The following is a 20,546-nucleotide window of genomic DNA, read 5'->3' on the forward strand; positions in this document are numbered from 1 at the left end:
GTCCTAATTTGCAACACCTACAGCTTGCTCAGCTCATTCTGATGCTAGGGTGGTTTCCTTCTGTGAATAAATGTCAGTGAGGTGCTCTAGGCAAAGCTATTGCCCTCACGGAGCCTATGAATTTAGTTTGTTCCAGGAATAGACTTCCTATTCCAATATGCAAGTGAACATTTGGAGCAGGTATATTAGCTAAGCCAGCTTTAGGAGATTAAAAGAAATGACTCCTGCTGCCGAAGGCTAAAGGGCATGCTTTGCTGTACATCATAATGTTTCATCCAAACCAATTATATGCAAGCATTTTTTGAGTGCCTACTATATGCCAAACACTGAATATTTCATATTCTACAAATGTTCATGAGGTCTACTGTGAGCAAGGAACAGTGCTAGGAATAAGCAGAAAATACATAAATTAAAGAGGGATATATAAATTGGTAAGAGAAATAGGACAATCCCAATAATTACAAAACCTAAAGGTAAAGGAAGAAATGGTGATGTCAGCAAGATGGTGGAGTAGGTGATCCCAGCCTTTGTCTCCCCACAGGAAAAAAAGATTACACAACTATTAACAAGCACAAATAGCCTTAGGAGGTCTTGAAAGTCCAGTTAAAAACCTGTAGCAACACAATGAAGCAAAAATAAATAAAACAAAACACAACACAACAAAAAGCAGAGAATAACCACACAGACAGGATTGCTATGGAAATCAGCATAACTAAGCCATCCAGAGATGGCAAGGAACAGAGAAGGCAACAGATGCTACCATGGCTCTCAGTGGTCCCCACAGAGGAGACTATATTTTCCATAAAGTACCCCAACAGCCCCTGTAACAGCCATGGACTCCTTGCAGCTCTCACAATGGAGGATTCAGTAATGTTTATTAGTACAGACCCCAGTGACCTGCTCCACAGAGGACACCAGCAGCTTTTGTCACTGAAGCAAGCAACAGCCATCTCTGCCTCCGACCCTCCACCCCACCCTGAGAACGGGGTGATGTTCTGGCCCTGAAGAAGAAGCCACTGTTGCCAATCATGGGACTGGGATGCCATTAACCTCAACCCCAATACATCCTGGACTCCAGAGCTATGGCCACTCCATACATATCCAAACTCCAGATCATGGCCCTGGAATTATACTCACTCTGTACATACTCATGCTCTGGACACTGGCTTCACAGCTGTCCCATGAGTACCCACACCCGAGACACCAGAGCCATGGCCACAGCAGTTGTATAATAGATACAGAACACCATCAAGAAGATCGAACATGCATCATGGGAATACCAGGAGAAAAAGAGGGTCAGGAAACTTATTTAAGAAATGATGGCTACAACCTTTCCAAGTCTGGGGAGAGATACAGATATCCAGGTATAAGTAGCCCAAGGGTCCCCAGTCAGGATCAACCCAAAGAAAATGTCACCAAATCACATTATAGTCAAGCTGTCAAAAATCAAAGGCAAAGAGAGAATTTTGAAAGGAGCCAAAGAAAAAAAGAATCAGTTTATACAAGGGAATCCCCATAAAACTATAAGCAAATTTACCAGCAGAAACCATATGGGCCAAGAGAGAGTGAATGATATATTCAAAGCACTAAAACAAAAACAAAAACTGGGGTGCCTGGGTGGCTCAGTCGGTTAAGCATCCAACTTTGGCTCAGGTCATGATCTGGCGGTTTGTGAGTTCGAGTCCTGCATCGGGCTCTGTGCTGACAGCTCAGAGCCTGGAGCCTGCTTCGGATTCTGTGTCTCACTCTCTCTGCCCCTCCCCTGCTCATGCTGTCTCTCTCTGTCTCAAAAATAAGTGAAACATGAAAAAAATATAAAACAAAAACAAAAACAAAAACCTGCCATTCAAGAATACTATACCCAACAAAGCTGTCCTTCAGACATGAAGGAGAGATAAAGGCATTCCCAGACAAAGAAAAGCTGAAAGAGTTCATCACCACTAGACTTGCCTTATAAAAACTGCTAACGGGAGCTCTTTAAGTTGAAATAAAAAGAAACTAATTAATAACATGAAAACACGAAATTAAAAAGCCCAATGATAAAGATTAGTATATAGTCAAATTCAGAATACTCCAACACTGTAATTGTGGTGTGTTAATCACTTTTAACTCTGGTATAAAGAATAGTGACAATGTATTAAAAACAACTATAGCTACAATAATTTGTTAATGGATAGATACATAATGTAAAAATATGTAAATTGTGATATCAAAGACATAAAACATTTAAAAAAATTTTTTTTTCAACGTTTATTTATTTTTGGGGGGACAGAGAGAGACAGAGCATGAACGGGGGAGGGGCAAAGAGAGAGGGAGACACAGAATCGGAAACAGGCTCCAGGCCCTGAGCCATCAGCCCAGAGCTTGACGTGGGGCTCGAACTTACGGACCGCGAGTTCGTGACCTGGCTGAAGTCGGACGCTTAACCGACTGCGCCACCCAGTTGCCCCAAAACATTTTTAAATGTAATCAAAATTAAGTTGTTATCAGCTGAAAATAGACAACTCTAAGATATTTTATTTATGCCTCCTGGTAACCACAAAGCAAAAAGTTATAGTAAGTACACATAGAATAAAGAGAAAATGATCAAAATATACCACTAAATAAATGATCAAATAACAAAAGAAGATAGCAAGAGAAGAAGGAAACAAATGAACCACAAAACAACCAGGAAACAACAAAATAACAACAGTAATTTCTTACCTATCAATAATCTTTTAAAATATAAATAGGTTAAAGTTTCCAAGCAAAAGACAGAAAGTAGCTAAATGGATACCATAACAAAACCCAATTATATACTGCCTACAGGAGACTCACTTCAGCTTTAAGAACACACGTAGGGATAGGAAAAGGGATAGAAAAAGATATTCCATGCAAGTCCTAACCAAAAGAGAGCAAGAGTGGATATAACCATATTAGACAAGACAGACTTTAATTCAAAACTGTCAAGAGAGACAAAGAAGTTAACTATATAAGTATGAAGAGATCAATTAATTAAAAGAATATGACAATTGTAAATTCATATACACACAACATTGGATCACCTAAACATACAAAGCAAATATTAACAGAAATGAAGGGAGAAATAGACACAGTACAATAATAGTAGGGGAGTTCAATATCACAATTTCAACAATGGATATATCATCCATATAGAAAATTAATAAGGAAACATGGGATTTGACACTTTAGACTTACACTTTAGACCAAATGTACCTGAGGAACATATACAGGACATTCCATCCAACAGCAGCAGAATATATATTCTTCTCAAGTGCACACAGAATATTGTCCAGGATAGATCATATGTTAGACCACAAAACAAGGCTTGACAAATTAAAGAAGATTGTGCTTTTTTCTGAGCACAATGTTATGAACCTAGAAATCAAAAACAGAAAGAAAACTGAAAATTGCACAGATACATGGAAATTACCAACACACTCCTGAATGACTAATTAATTGGTCAAAGAAGGAATCAAAAGAGAAATCAAAACTATCTTGCAACAAATTAAAATGGAAACATAACATACCAAAACTTATTATATGCAGTAAAAGCAGTGCTAAGAGGGAGTTTTATAGCAATAAACTCCTATTTTAAGAAAAAAAAAAGTTCTCAAATAAACAACCTAACTTCACACCTTATGGAACTAGAAAAAGAGGAACAAACAAAGCCTAAAATTAGCAGCAGGAAAAGAAAACAAACAAATGAACAAAACACAGATCAGACTCAGAATAAATTAAATAAGAGACTGGAACAGCAATAAAAAGAGATTAATGAAACTAAGAATTGGTTTCTTGAAAAGATAAGCAAAGTTGACAAACCATTAGCTAGACTAACCAAGAAAAAAATGAGAGAAGAACCAAATAAATAAATAAGAGACATTGCAGCGAATATTACATAACTACAAAGAATCGTAGGAGGCTACTATACAATAACACACCAAAAATTTGGTATCTTAGAAGAAATGGATACAATTCCTAGAAAAATATAACCTACCAAGACTGAATCATGAAAAAAATATAAAATCTGAAGAGACCCTATAATGAGTAAGAAGACCGAATCAATAAATGTGGGATAAATGTATTAAAAATGAAAGTTAAAAATCATATGATCATTTCAGTAGGGACAGCAGAAGCATTTGACAAAATTCAATATTCTTTCATAGTAAACACTTTCAACAAATTAGGTATAAAAGGAATGTATTCAAACACAACGAAGGCCATATGTAACAGCCCACAGCTAACATTGTATTCAGTTGTGAAAAGCTAAAATCTTTTTCTCTAAGATCAAGAGTAAGACACAGGTGCCCATTTTCACCATTTATTTTCAACATAGCATTTGAAGTCCTAATCAAAGCAATGAGGCAAGAAAAGGAAATAAAGGCTTCCAAAACAGAAAGATGTACAACTGTCTGTGTTTGCAAATGACATGATGTTGCATAATGAAAACCCTTAAAGAATTTATTGATAAACTGTTAAAATTAATTAAAATATTCAGTAAAATTTCAGGGTATCATATCAACATGCAAAAATGAGTTGCATTTTTATACACTAACAATGAACTATCCAAAAGAGACATTTAAAAATTTTTTTTTTCAACGTTTATTTATTTTTGGGACAGAGAGAGACAGAGCATGAACGGGGGAGGGGCAGAGAGAGAGGGAGACACAGAATCGGAAACAGGCTCCAGGCTCTGAGCCATCAGCCCAGAGCCCGACGCGGGGCTCGAACTCCCGGACCGCGAGATCGTGACCTGGCTGAAGTCGGACGCTTAACCGACTGCGCCACCCAGGCGCCCCCCAAAAGAGACATTTAAAAAACAATCTCATTTACAATAGCATCAAAAAGAATAAAATACTTGGGAATACAATTACCCAAGGAGGTGAAAGATCTGTACACTAAAAACTGTAAGACATTGTTAGACAAAGATGGAAGACAACCCAAATAAATGGAAAAATATCCCCTAAGTATGGACTGGAAGAGTTAATATTGTTAGAATGTCCATATGACCCAAAGCACCTAATACTTCAATGCATTCTCTATCAAAATTCCAATGTCATTTTTCACAGAAATAAAATTTAAAAATCCTAAAAATCGTATGGAACCGCAAAAGATTTCTAATGGAAAAAGGAATCTTGAGCAGAAAGAGTCAAGCAGATGTCATCACACATACTCATTTCAAATTACTTACATAGTTACAGTAATCAAAACGGTATGATACTGGTGTAGAAAACCAGACACATAGACCAATGGAACATAATACAGAGCCTAGAAATAAATTCATGCATACATAATCAACTAATACACCATGGGGCAAAGTTAGTCTCTTCAATAAATGGCTTTGTGAAAACTGGATATCCAAATGCTAAAGAATGAAATTGGACCCTTATCTTACATCATACATAAAATTGAGTCTAAATGGATTAAAGACTTAAAAGTAAGACCTGGAATCCTAAAGCTCCTAGTAGAAAACACAGTGGGGGAGAAAGCTCTTTGATATTGGTCTTGGCAATATATATATATATTTGATTTGATAGCAAAATCACAGTCAACAAAAGGAAAAACAAACAAGTGAGACTATATCAAACAAAAAAGTTTCTGCGCAGCAAAAGAAATAATCACCAAATGAAAAGGTAAGCTATGAATATTAAAAAATATTTCCAAGCTATATATCTGAAAGAGAGCCAATATCCAAATTATATAAGAAACTCAGACAATTCAGTAACAAAAAAATAAATAAATAAAAACAAAAAATGCTAAATAACCCAATAATCCAATTAAATATGAGCAAAGAACCTAATTAGGGACATCTGGCTGGGTCAGTCAGAAAAGCATGCAACTCTTGATCTCAAGCGCATATGTTCAAACCGCACATTGGGTGTAGACATTATTTAAAAATAAAATATTTTTAAAAAGAACACAAATAGATATTTTTGAAAGAATACATGCAAATGGCCAAGACATATAAAAAATAATTAATATGAAATGTTGATCAATGGGTACAAACTTTCAGTTATAAAATAAATAAATCCTGGAGGTCGGCTATATATAGTATGGTGACTACAATTAATAATAGTGTACCTTATACTTGTAATTTGCTAAGAAAGTAAATTGCAAGTGTTCTCACCACACACATGCAAAGAATAACTATGTGAGGGGCGCCTAGGTGGCTCAGTCAGGTAAGCATCTGATTCTTGATTTTGGCTCATATCATGATCACAGGGTTTGTGAGATCAAGACCTGCCACACGCTGACAGAACTGAGCCTGCTTAGGATTCTCTGTCTCCTCTTTCTCTGGTCCTCCCCCAGCTCAAGCTCTCGCTTTCCCTCTCTCTCTCAAAATAAATAAATAAACATTAAAAAAAAAGAATATATGAGATAATGGATATGTTAATTAGCCTGCTTGTGGTGATCATTTTCAATATATACACATATCAAAACATAATGTACATCTTTAGTATGTATAATTGTTATTTGTCAATCATACTTCAATAAAACTTGGAAAAAAAAGTAGGTAAATAGGATACATACTAACAAAGAGTTATGGCTATTATCTCTTCAAGTAGGCTCCACACCCAACATGGGGCTTGAACTCACAACCCTGAGATCAAGACCTGAGATGAGACCAAGAGTTAGACCCTTAAATGACTAAGCCACCAAGTGAGTTATGGTCTTTAAATAAGACAGTGAATGTGAAATATTTTTAAAACTCTAAAGTACTGTAAAAATATAAATTGGGCATTAGCAAGCTATCCTTGGTAAGAGGGGGCTCAACACTGAAGTTTGGAATTACCACTTCTCCCTTCCTCTAGGTTTTTTTTTTTTTTCCCTCAGTAAGGTCTTCTTTTAAGAATCACCAATTATATTATATATATTATACATCTCTATCCCTATCTATGTACCTATCTATGTATTATCTATCTACCTACCTACCTACCTATCTTAGTGCTTTTTCCCCAAAGGGAAATCTTTGATGGAAACATACTAAATTAAACAAATAAAATCACCTTAGATTGAACTGGAGAAAGTACCAGAGCCCCAGTCACTCAACCCCCTCTCCACTACCTTTACCTCTTTAGTAAACTCTGTGAAGTCAAAATATGCTATGAGATTGATCATAGCATATTTTGAAGTCACTGCACTACCTGATTTCTAGGATCGCTTACATTTTTGGTATTCATGAGTCTGAGACAAAAGTCCATCTGACCCTATATCTCTTTTAGGTGATCAGGCTTACAATCTATGGAATAAGTAACCAAGTGGCAAATTTGCTACTCTGCCAAAGTCTTCTGCATGTGACGTCCTACCTATTCCACTTACTCTCCACTTTCGCTTACTGAAACCCTGTACATGGCCTATCCCAGCTTCCTTACATAGAAATTACATGAGGCATCATGAGCTCTAAGTCTCAGAATTCTCCCAGAGCTTACACTTTCCCTTGGTTTCCACTGGATATGAGGCTGGTCTAGAAAACCAGGCCAACTTTTTCCCAGTAAAAACCACTAATTTGCGTGTCTAGTTAATGGGCCAGGCCAGCTCTCGCTCCCAGTAGAGAAAATTTAGACTAAAATATTTGACACAGTGGTTACCACTCCTTAAGTCTTTGTTTTGTTTTTCTGTTTGTTTATCTATTTGTTTTATCATAACAGGGAAAAAAGCCTTAGCTTAAATTTCTGACATACAGGGTTTCAAATTGTAGCATTCCAAAGTTTAAGAATTTGGGGAAAATTGAGAAAATGGAAGCAATATCCCAAATATGGCATGTTACCACCTTTACTGAGATGAATCAACTGGAATTACCAAGGAACTGCCAAAATGAAACCGAAAAATCGCAGCATATTTCCGACACAGGTTTTGGGCAGAGAAAGAGGAAAAAAGTTTTATCTAGCTCCCCCTGGTGGTGGATGCTTGAAATGTAAGACTACCTAATAGTTCCTAAAGCAATTTTTTGCATTGCTGTGTAGCTATTTGCCCATCCTACATAAAAATTAACTCTGAAATTGAATTACAATTCTTTGCAACTTGATACTCCTGGAAAAATATCAGACATCACAGGTGCTTAGTGCAACAACAAAATATATTACAGCAAAGAGCAGTTTCAAAAATTAATTTTCATGATACTCACTAGGACTTCTAAGAATTTCTGGTGCCTGAGGAACAGTTGCCACTACAGAAATAACTTGAAACAATAAATGTTATTCATCAATTAATATTCACTTATTCCTGAAGCAAATTGTGAAATATCTTATTCGATTTTTTTCTCAGTAAGCAAAGATGATCTAACATACATTTTGAATTGAAATGACTTAATATTTGTTTTTAATTGATAAATCTGGCTGCAGTTTGGGGAATGAGAAGGAGTGGGAAGCACGGAGTATTAAGGGGCTGGATGACAGAAGGAATCTGCGATCAAAGGCTTGTAGGTAAAAGACTGTAAGAAAAGAACTTGAACTAGGGCACTAGCAATAAAGATGGAGAAAGCCCAGATTCTGGTGACATTTCTGGAATACAGTTTATGGGGTTTGGCCATTAAGTCAGTGTAACTGGCAGAGTGGGCATAGTGAAGGATGCAAACTTCATGTCCTTGAATTTTCCACTGAACTTCAAACCATGTTAGTACCTTTCTGCAGTTAAACATACCCATGTCTTTCTTCTTTGAAGCCATGATGAGATTCATATCTAGTCTGGATCAGACTGGCAGAAGGCGAGATGTATGGATGAGTCTGCCTAAGTATTTAACCTGAGAAACCAGAACACTTAGATTGACTTAAACTGATGTTTGAGGGCAGGCTATAAAACCAGGGCTGGTATCTGATGTGAGATTAGGGAAGATAAGGAAGGTGGTGAAGGTAAGTGAAGACAGCCATGTCCTTACCTCTCTAATCTGCTTATATAATATAGCATCTTTATTTATAGCTTTATAGTTCATATAGCATCTCCTGTACCAGGTATTTTTCTAGGCACTTAGGATTTAAATGAGAAGAAAAGGAAGTCCTCACTGTCACTAATTTTACTGTCTGGTGGTTGAAACAGGCAGGTAAGCAGGCAATTCTAAGACAGTGTGATTAATATAATTTTTATATAAAATGAGAGGACAAAGGAGGGGGAAAAGCCCAGACTTGGAAAGTTCAGGAAAGCTCTCTAAAAATGGTAATATCTGAAGTAAAACATAGAGAATGAGTAAGCAATCCTGATGGAAGTAGGAAATGACTGTCCTTCCAAGTAGCAGAGAAAAGAGCCAGTGAAAAGTTCTAGAAAATTAGGAGTACATCAGTATGCCTGAAATATTGAAAGGAGAGAGAGAGAGAGAGAGAAGTAGGTTGGGAGAAAGGGGGCATAGTAACAGATGAATTTTCAGAAATAACCAGGGACTAGATCACGTGCAATATGCATTTATTCAGAGTTTGTACAGGAGACAGGGTATTCCTCCACTCCTAATCCCTATGTTTTTATTAAGGAGTTAGATATGGATCTTAGCATTTAAATAATATCCTTTTTTGTTGGCACATGTAGGTCAATTTTCACCTTTTGGGGTTTCCCCAAACTAAAAGACTCAGTATCAGCAATTTGTTCCTGAGAGAAGAAAATATTTTTGTTACAACAGGACTATGCATGCTTCAGCCATATATGAGGGCCCCTGCATGTGGTCTTATAGGAGGCAATGCAAGTCTAGTGTCTAGACAGGAAAAAGAATCAGAGGCTGGTATTTTGTTTGAGATGGGACTAATCCACAACCTTCTCAATTCCAAGTAGCATTTTTTTCTATAAATTAGTTTTAAATATTTTCCCAAACAGGGACTGCCTCTCAAAATGTAACCTCCCACCCCCAACATAAGCTTACTTGCATAAACTTTCCTCAGACCTAAAAGAAGAAATGGATTGTGAAGTCATCTTTGGGTGGGGGGTCCAAAGCAACAAGAGAAATTGTGGAATAGTTTCCCACCATCATAAGAATAAAGATTGGGATGCTGAGATTATTCATATCATTTTAAGATAAGATTATGTAGGGAAATAATATATTTGTATTCTCTATCTCTTTTTGCTTTCCCTGAGGGATGAGAAGGGTTACAGAGATCCACCTTCTAGGCCAAGATTTGTCAGGCATCATGGACACTCAGTGGGGATAATGTGAGGTGGAGGGAGGTATGTATGTTTTATGGAGTAGGCACTTGAAATACATCTTGTGGGTCATGTTAAGAAGTCCAAAGTATGATAACAGGTTCAGACTTTAAATTCAGATGGCGCTGAAGAAGCATCAGAGTGTTTTAAGCAAGGAAATGGCATGATCGTATTTATAGTGTGCAAATAACAATAAAGCTGTCATGAGTAGAATGAACTGGAAGAAAGCATAGTGAAGGGAAGAAGTCCAGTTAGAAACATGTACGTACCACAGTCTAGGCAAGAGACTGATCTAGTCTGGTAGAAGAGTGGAGGTTAAGAGGTGAACAGATTCAAGCAATTTTAAGGACACTGAAGCAACAAGACTCGGAAAGAGATTGGATACATCAGTGGTGATGAACAACGGTTCAGAGAAGAAGGTCTTGCCTCAAATTTATTGTGAACACGTGCTTCTGCTTGCTTGAGGCCTTTTTTCCTGATGATGGGAGCCCACTGGATCTACACTCAGGGAAAAGTGGAAGTGCCATAGTTATTGTCCCAGAAACAGCTCTCAAGCTGCTTCTAGAAGCCCAGTTTCTGAGGATTTGATCTAAGGCCTGATCATCCTTTCTTTGCTAAGTACTCCTTTTAGAAATCTAATCTGCTTTCCCATTGAATGCTGGATTTGTTCTAGATTATGTCACTTATGCTAGATACAATTTAAATATATCGTCCAAATTGCATTAAATAATATCTTCTTTAGGGGCGCGTGGGTGGCAAAGCATCCAACTTCAGCTCAGGTCATGCTCTTGCAGTCCACGAAGTTTGAGCCTGTGTTGGGCTCTGTGCTGAAAGCTTAGAGTCTGGCCTGTTTCAGATTCTGTGTTTCCCTCTCTCTCTGCCCCTCCCCAGCTCACCCTCTGTCTCTCTCTCTCTCAAAAATAAACAAACATTAAAAAATTTTTTAAATAATATTTTCTTTAATGAGTGGATGTTAGACTTACTGTAATAATTTTTCAGTATATATTATTGAATTATATTGTACATCTGAAACTAATATAATGCTACATATTCAATTAAAAAAACTACTGGAACATACAGGATTATTTTTGTCACTGTTTTATATAAATTATGATCCTGTCATGTACTCATCTCCTCTGGCTTATTTACCTTTAACCCTTCATATCAACTACTTTAATTCATCCTTTTTAATGGCTATATAATATTTCACGACATGGGTGTACCACATGTGCTCATTCATTGCCCCATCAAGGAGCATTCTGTTTTTCAGGGTTTTTAAAAATATATATTCATTTCTTTTTTTTTTTTTTGAGGAGAGTACAAGTGGGGGAGGAGCAGAGAGAGGGGGACAGAGGATCTGAAGCAGGCTCTGGCTGGCAGGCTAACAGCAGCGAGCCCGATGTGGGGCTCAAATACATAAACTGCGAGATCATGACCTGAGCTGAAGTCAGATGCCCAACTGACTGAGCCATCCAGGCACTCGTTTTCAGTTTTGATTTATTTTATTTCACTGCTATGACTAATGCTACAATAAATATTTATACATATCCCCCCAAATGATATTTTTGATATCTTTTTTAACTTTTATTTCATTTATATAGGATTAGAGATGGTACTGTGGGAATTGTGTCTCCTAAAATGTATGTATTGAAGGCTTAACCCCCCAATGTGACTGTACTTAGTGTTGGAGCCTTCAGGGGGTAATTAAGACTAAATAAGGTCACAGGATGGGGCCCTAATCCCAGAGAGATGGTGTTCTTATAAGAGGAAGAAACACTCTTTTCTCCCCCCACCCCCTCTGCTTCCCTCCCCCTTTCTCTTTCTCTCTCTCTCACCACATGCTCACGGAAGAAAGGCCAGGTGAGTATACAGTGAGAAAGTGGCAATCTACAAACCAGGAAGAGAGCTTTCATCAGAAATGGAATCATCCAGCAACTTAATCTGGGACTCCCAGCCCCCAGAACTGAGAGAAAATAAATATCTGTTGTTTAAGCCACCTGGTTTATGGTATTTTGTTATGGCAGCCCGAGCTGATTAATACATATGAGTACATTCAGTTTTTAATATTCTTATTGTTTATTTCCAAACTTCTCTATTCTCTTTCCTATTTTTTAATTTAATTTTATTTTTTCATAATATCCTTTCTTAAGAGAATGGATTCTGGACACGGATTGTCTTTTACTTTGGTCAAATTTCTTAACTTTCTTTGATTCAATTTTCTAAAATGTAAAAGGGGAACAATATTAACATTTATTTCCTCATAAGATTGTTATGAAGAATTAACACATTAATATATAAAGTCCTTTAAACATACATGGATTTCTAAACTTACTGTTATAAAGTTTCTATCTTATTCCTTTCTGTTTTTTAAATAATTATAGTTTTCAACAAATTAAATCAAACCTTTCTATTTCTCTCTCATTCTAACATAGCTCTTTCATGTCCTTTAAAAGACACTCCCCCTTTCTAATTTCTTCTTGCCACAGACTCCTTTCCCCTGGTAGATAGAGCTTCACAAACTCATCGTTATTCTTCCTTATAAAGGGTAGTCAAACAGACCATCTATTGAGATTCCCACCAGATCAATTGACAATTGATTCCATTTGGTCACTAGGCAACATATTTTGGGAAAAGAATGTTGTGAATACTGTTTTTGCCTTGATTCTCCAGGAATAAAAATTCTCCAATCATCTTCTGCTTTGTTCTAGTATCTATGTGAGCCTAAAATAGCATTCATATCGTCTGTCTTTGCTTGTCACGTTCGTCATGCCATAGATTCTAAGTATAGAATCTGTAGCAAGATCCTGTTGATAGAAGATGCACATTTATATGTTTAGAAACAATATCGAGAAAGAAAGAATGTTTGGAAATAACATCAAGGAAGATAGGTTGCCAAAATAAACAAATAAAAAACGAAAGGGAGAAAAGAAGACCGGTTCAAGCTGAAACACCCTGGCAACAGTTTCTCCTTACCAGTTTGCGCTTCAGATTCTCACCATCCTTTGTAGAACTGGGGCATTCTTCAGGCTCTTTTTCCACAATGGCCACTAGGGGGCACTGCCTATCAGCCGTGAGGGAGGTAAGCAGCGAGTCCCTAACTTGGGGAAAGGACTGAGGTGAAATATGACAGTAGGGTCAGCCAGCACCAGGGGAAACTAAGATATAACTAAATGTCTCAAGGCAAGATTTTGCTGCAACCAAAAATGAAGTTTAAAAAAGACTTGTTAAAATGTGGTGGGTGTTCGCTCTAGATTTTATTCTCCTCCCACTCACTCTGAACATAGATGTTGTAATTGACTTGTAGCTTTATGGCTGCATGTGCCTTAAATTATATCATCAGTGTGTTACCCAACATTTTGGTACAAATTGCGTTTCTGAAATTCAAAATCTACTTAAATGATGATGGGTGGTTTCACTATTAAAAGATGGCATAGGTAGGTTTGGGAAAAGTTCCTTTAGGAAAGCAAAATATTACTTAATGTTTGAACACACCTGCAAATTCCTTATTAAGTTGATTTAAAGTGTGACACATTGCGAAGCTACTTGAGGCTTGATTCATTAGACCTACATACTATCCAATTAGACCACTGGCAAAGCATGAATTCAATTAGACCACTGGCAAAGCAAGAATTCAATTTCCAAATCCCTAAGCAGTCATTTAGTGCATCCACCGATTCTGCTCATGGGCCACCGATGCTTCCTCTGAGCGCCTTGAAGCTGCAGTCGGTGATCGCCCGCAACTTCTTACATTGCAATTCTACCCTCTCCTTACCTACCTCGGAATGCTCAGATTTCAAGACCGCAGGGGGCATTTTTTGAATGCATGTTAACGTGCGTATGTGTGGTTTGTCTATGTAAACAGCTTTACATTTTAACGTTTATCTCTGGCAACTCAGTGGCAAGTAGTGGTTTTACATTTGCTGTGGCTAAATGGGTACTGAATTCATCAGCCTGAGTTACACAGGGCTTCAAGCAGGTGTTCTAACCTCATGTATCTGCAGAAATTTTCAGCTGACTTTCAGCACTATATTCTCTGCATTGTCTCTAACATCAAGGACTGTTCCTCTTCAACATCCTTTACTTCCCTTTTTTCGCTGATGTCAGAACTGTAGCATGCCCAGGGGACAGACATGAGACCTATTTCCTTCTGTGTCTGCCTCATTTCCTTGGTTATCTCCTCCAGCTTAGTGATTATTACAGCCACTTACAGGCTAACAATTGACAAATTTATATCTCGAGGCTATTCCTCTCCCATATATTCCAAATTCTTACGTCCAAATGCCTACCTGACATGTCCACTTGAGTGGCCAATAAATACCTCAAACTTGCGTCCCAAACTAAACTGCTGATCTTTCCTCCAAAACCTCGTTCTTAAGTTTAAAGCAACTTCCCACTCCTCAGGTGAAAAAGACTGGACTCCCCATGCTTCTTTATCTCTCATCTTAAGTTATATTCATGTAACTTAATCCATATATTCTATTTATCCATAAGTTATATTTATAAAGACATTTGTAGCTTACAAAATATTTTTAAAGATACTTGTTTCATTTGGGCCTCATACTTCTCCACCTAGATAAGCAGAAAAAGATAAAGAAACTGAGTCTCTAGTAGGTTAGGTAATTTATTCATGGTCACACAGTGTGGAGTTGAGCCTTAAATTCACATCATCAGATTAAGTTCCAGGAAACTTTTGCTAGTCTTAGAACTAGTGCTGGGGACTCCTGGGTAGCTCAGTCAATGAAGCATCTGACTGGTTCAGCTCATGATATCATGGTTTGTGGGTCTGAGCCCCACGTTGGGCTCTCAGCTGTCAGCACAGAGCCCACTTTGGATTTTCTGTCCCCTCTGTCTCTGCCCCTCCCCTGCTTGCATTTTCTCTCTCTCTCTCTCTCCCTCCCTCCCTCCCTCTCAAAAATAAGCATTAAAAAAAGGACTAGTTGTGAACATTAAGTCCACCAGCCCATTGCAAAATGAGAATAAGACTGATGAAGTAATTTTTCACAAAGCTCGAAGTATTTCATTTAAAGAAGTGTCCTTTCTTCTTAGATGTATCATTTGCAATATCTGATGTCATAATGTCCTCTATTTTATAATAGTAATAGTATTCATACTTGTCTTAAGGCAAAATAAAAAGTTAATTCCTATCTGGCAAATATTATGATCTATAACATGCAGAGTCTGGAAATCGCTGAATATACTCTCATATCTCAGGTCACAAGATGTAGGGAGCAAGTTGCATTCTCACTAACATATTTTTCTTCTAGTCTATACTTGGGTTTTAGAGTCTGCTTATTTTTGTATCTGTGTAATGCAAATTAATAACTCCAAAATAGAAAGGCCTAAACAGACACCTTCTGTATGTGTGCCTCATGCATGAAGCTCCTTTCTGGTTCTCTGCTTCTATTGAGGAATTTTGATTGTAATTTGGGAAGTGTAAAAAAAATCATATTACTTTTGGGTGAACAGTGGTGTCCATATTACTAAAAAGTTCAAAGGGAATGATGATTACATTTAGGGAATTGTCTCTGAATCCTATTAAAATGCTGTTGAATATAATCATTTATCGATCTCTCCCTCCCAAATCCTACTGAAATGATGGAGCAGATATACATACACATACAGCAGTATGAGTAACTGGAGAACAATACCACCAGCTGATCAGAGCAGTGAAGAATTTCTGGAAGAGTAGATTCATTCATTTATTCAACAACTATTTATTGAGGGCTTATTAAATGCCACGCACTCTTCTAGATAATGGAAATACTGCAGTATTTCAACATCTTGTTGAATGTCCTTGTTCTCATAAATCTTACATTATTGAAAGGCAAATAAGGCAATGTTTTTTAAAAAAAGAATGAGGGCGCCTGGGTGGCGCAGTCGGTTAAGCGTCCGACTTCAGCCAGGTCACGATCTCGCGGTCCGTGAGTTCGAGCCCCGCGTCGGGCTCTGGGCTGATGGCTCAGAGCCTGGAGCCTGTTTCCGATTCTGTGTCTCCCTCTCTCTCTGCCCCTCGCCCGTTCATGCTCTGTCTCTCTCTGTCCCAAAAATAAATAAACGTTGAAAAAAAAATTAAAAGAAGAATGAGTCAGATTGAGGTAACTGCAATGCAAATAATTAAGAGAAGTTAATGTGATAGAAAAATTACTGAGTGGTTGCTCTAATTTGGATAATTATGAAAGAGCTCTTTGAAAAGCTGATATGTTAGTTGAGAGCTGAACAAGAAGGAGCCAGCTGTTCAAAGATCATGGGGAGAACACTTCTGCGAGTGAGAAGAGCTTGTGCAAAGACCCCAAAATAGGAGTAATCTTCCCATGTTTGAAAATCTAAAAGAAGGTAAGAGAATTGAAGGTTAAAAAGCAGGCCATAGAGGGAAGCAGAGGTCAGACCATGCCAGGTTTTGTAAACCAGATAGGAGTTTTGTAAACCAGATAGGATGGGAAGCCATTGGACAAACATAGGTGGCGAAGTAGCATGATGTGATATGTGATTTCAAAAGCCTGCTCTGATTAAATTTTGGAAAATGAATTGTAGGAGGTGGTATATGGATTTGGATAATGTTAGCTGTAATTACAGAAAACCTAAACCTAACCTAAAAAAATATTAGGGGCACCTGGGTGACTCAGTCAGTTGAGTGTCCTACTTTGGCTCAGGTCATGGTCTCACCATTGGTGAGTTCGAGCCCCACACAGGGCTCTCTGTTGTCAGCCTGTCAGCACAGAGTCTGCTTCAGATCCTCTGTGCCCCTCTCTTTGCCCCTCCCCCATTTGCGCTGTCCACCAAAAAAAAAAAGTGTGTGTATATATATATATATATATATATATGTATATAAACCCATAATGTAAAAAGTCCATCAATAGGACATCTTCAGCATTGTCTATCATTGCCTCAGCAATAACATCAAGGACTAGAGCCCTTTTATCTTTTCATTTTGATATTATTGGTGTGATATTATTGGTATTTGATATTATTGGCTCTGTCTCCGTGACTTCTCCCGCCATCGGTTGCCAGGTAGCTTCAGTGGCACCAGATTGCAAGTGCAGACACAGCAATGAAAGAAGGAATAAGCCTCCCAGTAGACCTTCTTTCAGATGTGCCTTTATATTGATGGCTATAAAGATTTCTAGTGGAGTGAAAACACCTTTACTTTCTCCCAAAATTTGTCAGTCAGAACTTCTAATTCGTACACCAAAAAATCAAATAACTGGGTTCCAAGTTCTTAATTTAGGAACCAGAAGACAGCGAGGTGTAATTAATGCCCTTAAAGAAATTTTTGAGGATACTGCATTCGTAGAAATGAACGGGCTTCATTTTTGAAAAGAACAATTAGACTCCAAAAATAAAAGCCCCATTGCAGAGGCAAGAAACAGATGGGCTAAAATCACAGAACCAACACAGCTGATGGCTGAACTTCTAAGCTAGAAGACAGAGTCAACAAAGAGTGCATCGCTGTTGTAAGCCCCTAAAGTATTTATAAAATTTCATAAATTCAAAACAAAAAGTGAAAAATAAGGTTTATTAACAGAAAAAGGACAGCCAAACACCATCTACCTGGAAAGTATTTTCTTAAAAAAGGCAATTAAGAAGTGAAAGTATGTATAAAGAGGAATTGAAAACTAATACTCCAGCTAACTACATTTACACCAGCCATGCTGGTCATATCTCTGGGAATGGCTGATTCTTTACTGAATGGATGATAGCACCATATACAGAAATAGGAAGGATGAGGCCAAAACAGTATTTAGAAGATAGATATTTTACCACAAATACATTAATTAGGAAATGAGAATCTTTAGAGATAAATCAACCATGCTTTCAACGTGACAACAAGATGAACAAATCACAAAAAAAGACAAAAATATTTCATTTGGAATTTGATTTGGGGGAAATTTTTCAGAAAATTGACCTGATAGAATCATACATCTTCATGAAACAACATGTAATTCTCTATTTCACTGAAATGGCAATAAAAGATTTTTAAAGCAAATACAAAAGGTTTCATAGCTGTGGAAAAAAAACTTTGCTCCTTTAATATTGAGAAGATTCCGTTCTCTAAAGTAATCAAAGACCTTATACAAACAGCATGAGGCAGGGGAAATCATTTTGATGAAACACAATCTTTGGGGCACCTGGGTGGCTCATTCAGTTAAACCTCCTGCTCTTGATTTTGGCTCAGGTCACCACCTCACGGTTGGTGAGTTTGAGCCCCCTGTTGGGCTCTGAGCTGGCAGTGCAGAGCCTACTTGGAATTCTCTCTCTCCCCCTCTCTCTCTGCCCTTCCCTTGCTTGCGTTCCTCTCTCTCTCAAAATAAATACATAAACTTTAAAAAAAACATTAAAAATATAACAAAAAGTAAAAAAAAAAAAATACCCACAATTTTTGTTTTCAAGGCAGAGTACTTGAAAGAAACAAAACAACACTTTCATAACCTGGTAGCAGCAGTGATCCATAATCCAAGAAAATTTATCCTCATTTGCAGTTGAAGCAAATTAAGCTGTAGTTTTATATAAATACACAACTGATATTAAAGATTACCTTTTGGCCCTTCCAGTGCGCCGCGGGTGGGGAGGTGATGGGGCCACGCCGCCCCCGCCGCCTCTGCGGCCCTGCAGGCTTCCGCTGGCACTTCCGGTTCTGCCCGCCTTGCGCCTCACGGCCCCGCCTCCAGGCCCCAGGAAGATTACGCTCTAGGGGAGCGAGGACGAGGGTGGGGGTGCGGCATGGGCACCGCTGTCTCTGACCTCTACTTGGAGCACTTGCTGCAGAAGCACAGCCAGCCCGAGGCTGCTCACACCAGGCGAACGCTGTGACCGAGGGCATGTACACCAACGGCTGGGCTGCCCCAGGAAGCCTTGCCCAGGCCAAGGGGCAGGACGTACAGAAGGTGGGACTCATCCAGTTCGAGACGGTCACCCAAGAGCCCATGGGAATCATCCTGAAGCTGAACGACAAGCAGTCCTGTACCGTGGCCATGATTCACAGACAAGGCTCCCTTCACATTGGGGATGAGAGCCTAGAAATCAATGGCACAAACGCAACTAATCACTCAGTAGAGCGGCTGCGGAAGGCGATGAAAGAAACCAAAGGAACGATCTCATTAAAAGTGATTCCCAACCAGCAGAATCATCTTCCTGCACTACAGATGGTCATGAGAGCCAAGTTTGACTATGACCCCAAAAAGGACCACCTGATCCCCTGCAAGGAGGCGGGGCTGAAGTTTGTTACCGGGGACATCATCAAGATACTCAGCAAAGACGACAGTAACTGGTGGCAAGGGCAGGTGGAAGCTTCCTCCAAGGAGTCAGCTGGATTGATCCTTTCTCCTGAGCTGCAGGAATGGCGAGTGGCAAGCGTGGCTCAGTCTGCTGCGAGCGAAGCTCCAAGCTGCAGTCCCTTCGGGAAGAAGTACAAAGACCAGTACCTGGCCAAGCACAGCTCGATTTTTGACCAGTTGGAGGTCGTTTCTTACGAGGAAGTTGTTCGGCTCCCGGCGTTCATGAGGAAGACCCTGGTGCTTATAGGAGCCAGCGGGGTGGGCCGCTGCCACATTAAGAGTGCCCTGCTCAGCCAGAACCTGGACAAGTTTGCGTACCCCACCCCGTGTACCACACGGCCGCCCAGGAAGAGTGGGGAAGATGGGGAAAATACCACTTTGTCTCCACCGAAGGGATGACGAGGGGCATCTCTGCCAACGAATTCCTGGAGTTTGGCAGCTACCAGGGCAACGTGTTTGGCACCACATTTGAAACCCTGCACCAGATTCATAAGCAGGACAGGATTGCCATCCTGGACATTGAGCCCCAGACCCTGAAGATTGTCTGCACAGCAGAACTGTCATCGTTCATTGTGTTCATCGCACCCTCCGACCAGGGGGCACAGACAGAGGCCCTGCAGCAGCTGCAGAAAGACTCCGAGGCCATCCGCAGCCACTATGCATACTACTTTGACCTCTCGCTGGTCAACAACGGCGTCGATGAAACCCTGAAGAAATTGCAAGAAGCCTTGGAGCAGGCATGCAGTTCTCCACAGTGGGTGCCCGTCTCCTGGGTTTACTAAGCTTGCAGAAGGAGGGAACTACCATCCGCCCTTCTGTAGCTGTGTGAACTGCATTCTCCTTGCTTTCAGACCAACAGGAAGGCTCCCCTAGTTTTGTCAGCTTCCCGCACTCTGCTCCTCTCCTATTTCCGCCGCCGGTGGGCGTCAGGCTGGTGCAGGCTTCTGACTGGGCTCTGACTTTCCTGCTAGATGGAGCCCCAGTGATCAGGGCTTCAGAAGGCTCTCTGGAAATCTGAGGCGGAAAGTACTGTCAAAACTCACCTGCTAACCAAGGATGGTGCGCACAGAGAGGAAAAGCTACGGACATTGTTCTTTAAAGCCTGTGCGCCTTCACCTTTAATTACCCTGGGCATTTAATTGTTCTTGGAAGCAT

At 39.2% G+C, this 20,546-nt stretch overlaps 1 protein-coding gene across 1 annotated transcript; it reads left to right on the forward strand.

Annotated features, from left to right (window-relative positions):
- The first annotated feature begins 1,150 nt into the window (after positions 1-1,150).
- Positions 1,151-20,173, forward strand: LOC124527205 (55 kDa erythrocyte membrane protein-like). Its single transcript, XM_047100424.1, is given in 5 exon segments — positions 1,151-1,364; positions 18,669-18,835; positions 18,838-18,904; positions 18,907-19,755; positions 19,758-20,173. Coding segments are annotated over 5 exon segments (1,713 nt in total).
- Positions 20,174-20,546: the final 373 nt, after the last annotated feature.

This window comes from Lynx rufus, unplaced genomic scaffold (genome assembly GCF_022079265.1).
Source record: "Lynx rufus isolate CCGP_SWC_20201006 ecotype Redwood Valley unplaced genomic scaffold, mLynRuf1.p SCAF_5, whole genome shotgun sequence".
Taxonomy (NCBI): domain Eukaryota; kingdom Metazoa; phylum Chordata; class Mammalia; order Carnivora; family Felidae; genus Lynx; species Lynx rufus.